We start from the raw sequence: 8,130 nt of genomic DNA, 5'->3' as shown, positions 1-8,130 counted from the left end.
TGAGGGGCTGGGGGCGTGGCTCAGTGGTAGAGCCCCTGCCTAGAATCACCCAGTGAGGGGCTGGGGGCGTGGCTCAGTGGTAGAGTCTCTTCTTAGAATCCCCAAGAGTGCTTTTCTAGCATAAATAAGGCCTTGGCGGTGGGGGGGGGAAACTTGAAAAAAAATATTGATGACAATTAAAAGTCATCAAATAAATAAAAACGTTGCAGTCACTCTTTGCACTCGTCACAGTGATTTGACTCTTAGTCTGAAGATGATACAGAAAAAGCAAAAGTAGAAGAATCTCCATTTCTGGATAGCTGCCTACACCAATTTCACAGATAAATGCTGGGAGATTTTACATTCTCATACCACGATGAAGATGTTGCTGCCGCTGCTAAATAACCTTTGGGGGAAACAGGAACAGAACCCAGGGAGGCCCTGAGGTGAAATAAGCCCACACTAAGTTCTATGTCTTCAGCACCCTTTAACTTTAATCTTATATGTAAGCTCTACCACAGGTAAGTTACGTAAGCTACAGCCACAGCTCATTTTAACTTTCATTCTGAAGCTGGATCTCAGTATCTCGCTCAGGCTAGCCTTTAACTCACTGTAGCCCACGCTGGCCTGAAACTTAAGGATCGTCTGGCCTCAGCCTCCTGTGTAGCTACAAGGACAGGCTTGACACACTGCACTGGACATCTATAACATTCTAGAAATATTATAAATAACATTTCTAGAGTTAACACACACCATGTCCCAGATACCAGACAGTTTGTACATATTCTCTCCTTTAATCCTTAAATCAAGCCTGGTTTTGGATCCCAGCCAGACTGTAAGAACTAGCTTGGTGACCATCTGGGCAAACCGCTTGCTCTCTGTAGCCTTTGGGTCCTATGCTTGTAACAGTGGTAAGACGACACTGAAAACCGCCTCTCCATGTTTTTGTTTCTGTTTCTTTCCTTTTCCATTTCTCACCTGTACCTTCTCTCTTTTCCCCTCCCCTCAGAAAACTCTCCCCCCCTCCTTCCCTTCCCCTTCTCCTCCTTTTCTTTTTCCCTCCTCTTACCCGGTCTCATGTAGTCCACGGCAGCCTCAAACTCACTATATAGCCAAGGATAACTTTGAACTCATGAATCAGGGATACCCAGGACCAACCTGAAAGTTGTCCTCTAACCTCCGTAAGTACACACACACAATAAACAAATAAAATCTAATAAAAGAAAAAGAAAAAGAGAAAAAGAAAAAGAAAAAGAAAAGAGAGTATGGTGGTGTAGTCCTACCACATGGGAGGCAGAAGGATTATTTCAAATTAGAGGCCACCCTGGTCCACACAGTATGTAAGGACAGCCAGGACCACAGAGCTACAGAGCAAGACCTGCTACCTGTTGTAACGTCTATAATTCCAACAACTATGAGGAAGATGCAAGAAGTTAGGAGTTCAAGGTCAGCCTGAGCTACATGAAACCTGGATTCAAAAAAAAAATCAAAGCCAATCCACTGACCAAACAAACAACGTACACATAAGCTACCATTTCACACCTATCAAGATGACGTAATGAAAAAGCCTGGAGTCAGGGTTGGCCTGCAGGTGGGGAGGAACCCCTCTCATGCAGTGCGGAGGGGAACCCTAGGTGATGTGACCACTTTGGAGAAAATTCTGGCAGTTTTTCATTTTCTCTTTCTTTCTTTTTAAAAAAGATTTATTTATTTATTTATTTATTTATTTATTTATTTATTTATATGAGTACACTCTCACTCTCTAGAGGGTGTCTGATCCCATTACAGATGGCTGTGAGCCACCATGTGGTTTCTGGGAATTGAACTCAGGACCTCTGGAAGAGCAGTCAGTGCTTTTTAACCACTAAGCCATCCCTCTAGCCCTTTTTCCTTTTTTAAATGATTTATTTTTATTTTATCTGCACTGGTGTTTTGAACAGGCAGCTGTGAGCTGCCATGTGGTTGCTGGGAATTGAACCCTGGTCCTCTGGAAGAACAGTCAAGTGTTTTTAACTGCTGAGCCATGACTCCAACTCCCCTCTGGCTGTTTTTCAAAAGATTACACACAACCTGATCATGTGTGTTCTACTGTCAGATAACAGACCGAAGGGAAGCAAAAACATGTTTTCACCCTCAAATTCTTACAGTATAATGGTACTATCATTTATGTTATGTTTTCATAACATCTGCCAACTGTTTAATGGATAAACTCACATAGACACACAATGCAGTACCATTTGACAATAAAAACAATGAGATATTGACTCATGTTCCAACAATTAGAGGAAGAAAAAAAATATGTATGGATAGCTATGTGAAAGAAACCAAGTCACACCGGGTGTGGTGACTGGCAATGGTCTGTAATCTCAGTGGCAGGAAAGCCGAAGCGGAATGGTCAGGAGTTCAAAGCTAATCTGGGTTAGGGAATGAAACTTTGCCTTAAAAACAAACTAGGGTCTGGAGAGATGGTTGAGAGCACTTTCTGATCGTGTAGAGGACCCAGGTTTGAGTCTCAGCACGTACACGACAGACAGCTCACAACTGTCTGTAACTCCAATCCCAAGGGATCTGGTGCCCTTTCCAATCTCTGTGAGCACAGGGGTATATATAGGTGGAGGGAGTATGTGTGTGTGTGTGTGTGTTGGGGGGGAACTGACAGGATCTCTTTATCTAGCCCTGGCTGTTCTGAAACTTTATGTATAGACCAGGCTGGCCTTGAACTCTTAGAGATTTCCTGGTCTCTGCTTCTGTGCCACCATGATTGTCCTTAATTTTTTTTTTTTAAAGCTCTAGAAGCTTGCAAGGAAACAAACTATCCACAGTGAGCTGGCTCGGTGGTTAAGAGCACTGGCTGCTCTTATATAAGTGAACCAGAGTTCAGTATCCAAGTCAGGGGCTGTAACTGTAGCTAACTCCAGCATCAGGGGTCTGATACCTCTGACACCTGTCAATTGCCTGCATAATTCATACATAGACCCATGTAGATAGTTAAAAATACTACAAAGAAACATTAGAAAGACGCAAACTAAAAAAAAAAAAAACATTAAGAAACCCAAGAAACTAAAAATATAAACATAAAAACGTATAGAATCTCAGCCATAAAATGCATGCACATGTAAGGCACTAGATTTAAATTCCACATAGAAAAACCAAAATCAAAGCAAACAACAACAACAATAATAATAACAAAAATGCATAAAAACCAAGCTGTACTAAAATAAATGAACCCCAGTCCTGACAAGCGATGATGGTTTGCTATTGTGATTATGCCTTTTATATTTATATTTAATTTTTTTTTTTTTTTGAGACAGGAGGCAGAGGCCAGTGGATCTCTATGCGTTCAAAGCCAGTTCAAAGTTCAGTTTCAGGCCTGCCAGAACGACACAGGGAGACACTGTCTCAAAGAAAACAAAACAAACAAACAAACAAACAAACAAAAAACCAAGCAAACCACACAGTTCACACTGAAATTAAAAGGGCCATATGTAGGGGCTGAAGAGATGGCTCAGCGGTTAAGAGCACTGGCTGCGGGGGCTGGAGAGATGGCTCAGCGGTTAAGAGCACTGACTGCTCTTCCAGAGGTCCTGAGTTCAAATCCCAGCAACCACATGGTGGCTCACAACCATCCGTAATGAGATTGGATGCCCTCTTCTGGTGTGTCCGAAGACAGCGACAGTGTACTCATAAATAAAATAAATAAATAAATCTTGCTGAAGAGATGGCTCAGCGGTTAAGAGCACTGGCTGCTCTGTCAGAAGATCTGGTTTCCATTCCCAGGACCCACAGAGTGGCTTACAACTGTCTACAACTCCATTTTTCAGGGGATCTGGCCTCCTCTTCTGGCTTCTGTGACCACCAAGCGCAAGAGTGGTACACAGGCAAAACATATGTAAAAAGTATAGAAAATAAAATAAAGTAAAAAGAGGCCAGAAGCACACGCAGCTAAGTAGCTACCAAACAGTACTCATTCAGATCTCATCCTTCTCCAAAGACAACTTCTGTGAGATAATTAAAATATAGGCTTTTATCTTTTGCATTTATTTTATTATTTAATATTTATTATTTAAAATATTTAATATTTTACCATGTGTACATGTGTGCATCTGTAAATTGTGTATGGACAACTTGTAAGAGTCAGTTCTCTCTTTCTTCCTATGTGGATCCTGGGATCAAACTCAGGTCATCAGGCTTGGCGGCAAGCCCCTTTACCCACTAAGCCACCTTGCTGGCCCTAAAATATGTGGTGTTTTTTTTTTTTCTTTAACAATATCATCTGTTATTAACATTTGTTCAAGGTTTTTGCATTTATTTATTTGTCAGAGTGTCATGCTGCAGCCCAGACTATCATAGATTTCACTACTGTAGCTCAGGCTGGCCTCAAACCCAGTGGTGTTCCTGTTGTCTATCTCCTAAGTACTAGGAATACAGATGTCAAACATCTGGTCAGGCTTTCTGTTAAGCTTTTATTTATTTATTTTTTTAAAGATTTATTTATTTTATGTCTATGAGTACACTGTCGCTGTCTTCAGACACACAAGAAGAGGGCGTCGGATTCCATTACAGATGGTTGTGAGCCACCATGTGGCTGGGAGCTGAACTCTGTACCTCTGGAAGAGCAGTCAGTGCTCTTAACCACTGAGCCATCTCTCCAGCCCCAAGCTTTTCTTTCTTTCTTTCTTTCTTTCTTTCTTTCTTTCTTTCTTTCTTTCTTTTTTCTTTTTTTGGTTTTTTTTGAGACAAGGTTTCTCTGTGTAGTTCCCTGGCAAGCTTTTCTTTTTAAATAAACTCAGCTATAGAGAAGTTGCAAGATTCTCTCAACCTGCTTCCTCTTTTTTATTTATAGACAAAGTATATGATATTCAGAATTTATATATTTGCATAAAAAACTCATACATGTACAAATCTGTTTGTCTTTCTCTTTCTCTTCCTATGTGAGAATAAGTTGCAAAGTTCATTCGCTTTTAAGCTTTTCTTTTCCTTCCTTCTTTTTTTGTTTTTGGAGACAAAGTATTACATAAAACAGGCTGGCCTCGAACTATGTCTTCCAGAACTGCCAGATGACCTTTCACTCTCTGAGTGCTGGGAGTATAGGATTTTCTCATCATTTCTCCAGGCTCTTTGAAGCGTTTGTTTGTTTGTTTTTTGTTTGTTTGTTTTTTCAAATCTTAACACTCAATACAAAATGTCACTGCTTGACCCAGTACACATAAATCCATATATCAAACCAACATCTGGCATGCTGTAACATCCTGGCAGGAATGCAGATGGATAACCAGACAGCTTGAAACAGTGGACCCCAACCCCCACCCCAAAATAGCAACTTCCCCAAATGTCTCATGCTGGCAGGAGAAGGAGGCTGGGGCCCTGTGCCAGCCAGAAGAGGAAGAGATTTGATGGTTCTGACAACTTGTTAGACCACCTTAAAGGACACAGGGGACAACATGATGATGCCGGCAATGACCACACTTTGACCGAGAGGGACTGCTTATGTATGGGTATCTCTTGCCTTCTATTTAAACTTACACCCTTTGTCAAGATCTTGAAAGATAGGTCTGAGTAGCTTCCCAACATGTCTACATTAAATTCATTTCCTTTTTCTGTTTTCACTATTAATTTTTCTCATTAATTGTCCTACTGAGGACAAGTGGTTAGACATAGCTGTCAGGGCTGAGGCTCAGACTCTACTGGCTTTAGCGGCAACTTGATACATTTTGATCCTTTGTGATCAGTTTAAAACCGTCCAGAACTCACACTGACCTCTAGTTTGAAAAGTCTTAGATCGTAACAGTTTTACAAAGTAGCTAGTCTTGCCATACTTACTTTGAAGAAAGGGAAACCAGGGCAGGTTTAGGTTACTAGCCATGAGCACACAGTTAGTGGACAGAGAAAGCCAGAGCTACATTCAAGAACGGGCTATAATCTTTATATTTGAGTTCAGTTGGCCAAGGAGTATAAGCATGGACTATACATGAACCTTGGTTCTAAGCACTTTCTACATTGTAAGTCATTTAATCAGTGTCCCAAGGCAACCCTTTGTTTGTTTGTTTGTTTGGAGACAGGGTTTCTCTGTGTATCCCTGGCCATCCTGGTACTTACTCTGTAAACCAGGCTGGCCTCGAACTCACAGAGACTCATCTGCCTGTCTCCCAAGTGCTGGGATTAAACACTTTCACCACCACCGCCCAGCTAGCAACCTCTGTTTAACTGTTACTCTTATTTATTTGTGTGTATGTCTGGAGGTCAGAGGTCAAGTTTTTCTGAGTTGGTTCTTTCTTTCTGGGGATTCAATTCAGGTGGTCAGGTACCTTTACCCACTGACCCATCTGTCTAGCCTGCAACTATTGCTTCAATATTGGTCTTCTTTGCTCTTTCTTTTATTTACTTAGTTTTACAGATTTTTAGGTCTCTAACTGTAGATGACAAAACATTTGGCCACAACACTATGGTAATATGGTATGTGCTTAAATGTGCAAGATGAACCTAGAGTCCATGCTTATCAGACCCTTGGCCCTGCGAAATGACATTGAGGGAATAAAACCCAAGCCTGTTTTAGCGACTTGTTTTCCTTGGTTGTACACAAGGCCTTGGACATGCTAGACAATGGGGCCTACTGAGCCACGCCTCCTTCAAACCTCTCCTCACAGGTGGATTCCAGGCAGGCTCTTCATCTCTGAGAGCTATACCCCCCACACTCCATCCCTTCCTGCCTCTTCTTTTTCTTTTTCCTCTTCCTGTTTCTGATAGAAGCTTTTCTGAGTCGCAGGGAGAAAAAGGCCAGGCCTCCCGGAATTCCTGCGTGCAGTTTTGTCTGTGACCAGCAGGGTGAGCCATCGGTAAACAGTGGCATTGGGGATTAAGGTATTTAACCGGATACTCCACAAATTCAGGGTGACACAGCACTTCTAAACTTCTCTGTTCCCCCCTAGAAATGATTTCTCAGCAGCTTGCTTTTGTTTTTGCTGTTTTGACATAGAGTCTAAGGTAGCCCACGATGGCCTTGAACTTGCTGAGTAGCCAAGGATAGGTTTGATCGCCTGAATTGCCTACCTCTGCCTCTTCAGTGGTGGGGGAAATTACAGGTCTACACCACTACAGCCAGACTATAGCTTGGTTTTCACTGAGAGACCCAGGGCTCTTTCCTTTGCCATGAATTAAGACTCCCCCCCAACCCCCCACACCACTAAGTCTCACCCAAAGCAGGAGCTGCGCTGGGAATCTGCAGGGACTGGGCTCTTGGTGGCCTCCACCCTTTTGGGACACTCTGATAGTCAATGTCTTTAGAATCGCCAAAGCTAACAAGGGTGTGGCCCCTTATCTGGAACTTTCAGGTCTGGTCCAGAGTTAACTTCTAGACTGAGGAGCCAGGGGATGCTGGGGGATCCTGCGCCCTCCCCTGGGGCAGCCCCAAAGCTTTAGCTCAATGTCCTTTCCAGGACTGCAGTTCGTAGGCTGTCCCTCTCTTGTAGTGTGATCCCTTCCATTCTCGTCGAAGTAACTTGCTAATTTTTTTCGATTTTCTGTTCCAATGACCAAACTATGAGCCTGCGGATTTTTTTTGTACTTAAGAGCATGAACCGGAGTTCAAATCCCGGCACAACCATGTACCAGCAAGTCCTCTCCGCCTCAGTTCTCTTACGTGTTAAGTGGGGTCCAAATGAGGGTCACCAAGATTTTAACACGTGTAGGGAGATGGCCCGGCTGGCTAGATGTCAAGCTGGTACTGGACCACCACCACAGTCACATTTCATAAGAGCCCCTGGTTGTATATAACTGTCAGGGGAGTCCTCCAGGTTCCCACGGTTAATTCCTTTATGCCTTGGACTCACATAAAGCTGAGTCTCAGAGTCCTCCATTTCTGCCCCCGTGACCACTTGCTGGCCCACAGGCTGGGGTACACAAGGCCCCGTGTGGTCTCCGCCCGGCCCCAGGACGACCCTTCCCAGAGCTCCGCCCGGTATTCATGACTTCCCCCAACCGCCCCGGCTCCTGCCTGCTTGCACCGCCTGCGCCAGTGTGGTGAGCCCGGTCCTGCCGGTGGCACCGAAGATCGCGATCTTCTTGACAGTCATGCTTCAGGGTCCAGGGTCCGAAAAGCTGAGAACTCCGAGGACGCGCGGGAACCCAGTGGCTACGAGGTGGCGCGCAGCGGGT

At 43.6% G+C, this 8,130-nt stretch overlaps 1 protein-coding gene across 1 annotated transcript in view; it reads right to left on the bottom strand.

The window, feature by feature from the left end:
• Blvrb (biliverdin reductase B) overlaps positions 1-8,130 on the bottom strand; it is a 14,565-nt gene extending 6,435 nt beyond the window's left edge. Inside the window, exon 1 of the mRNA XM_028781640.1 lies at positions 7,970-8,130. Within this exon, the coding sequence (XP_028637473.1) occupies positions 7,970-8,048 (79 nt within the window). The 5' untranslated portion in view covers positions 8,049-8,130. The remainder of the gene's footprint in view (positions 1-7,969) is intronic.

Source organism: Grammomys surdaster, unplaced genomic scaffold (genome assembly GCF_004785775.1).
Source record: "Grammomys surdaster isolate TR1022 unplaced genomic scaffold, NIH_TR_1.0 485, whole genome shotgun sequence".
NCBI classification, from domain to species: Eukaryota; Metazoa; Chordata; class Mammalia; order Rodentia; family Muridae; genus Grammomys; species Grammomys surdaster.
Note: the sequence above shows the minus strand (reverse complement) of the source record. Positions and strands in the feature narration are given on the sequence as shown.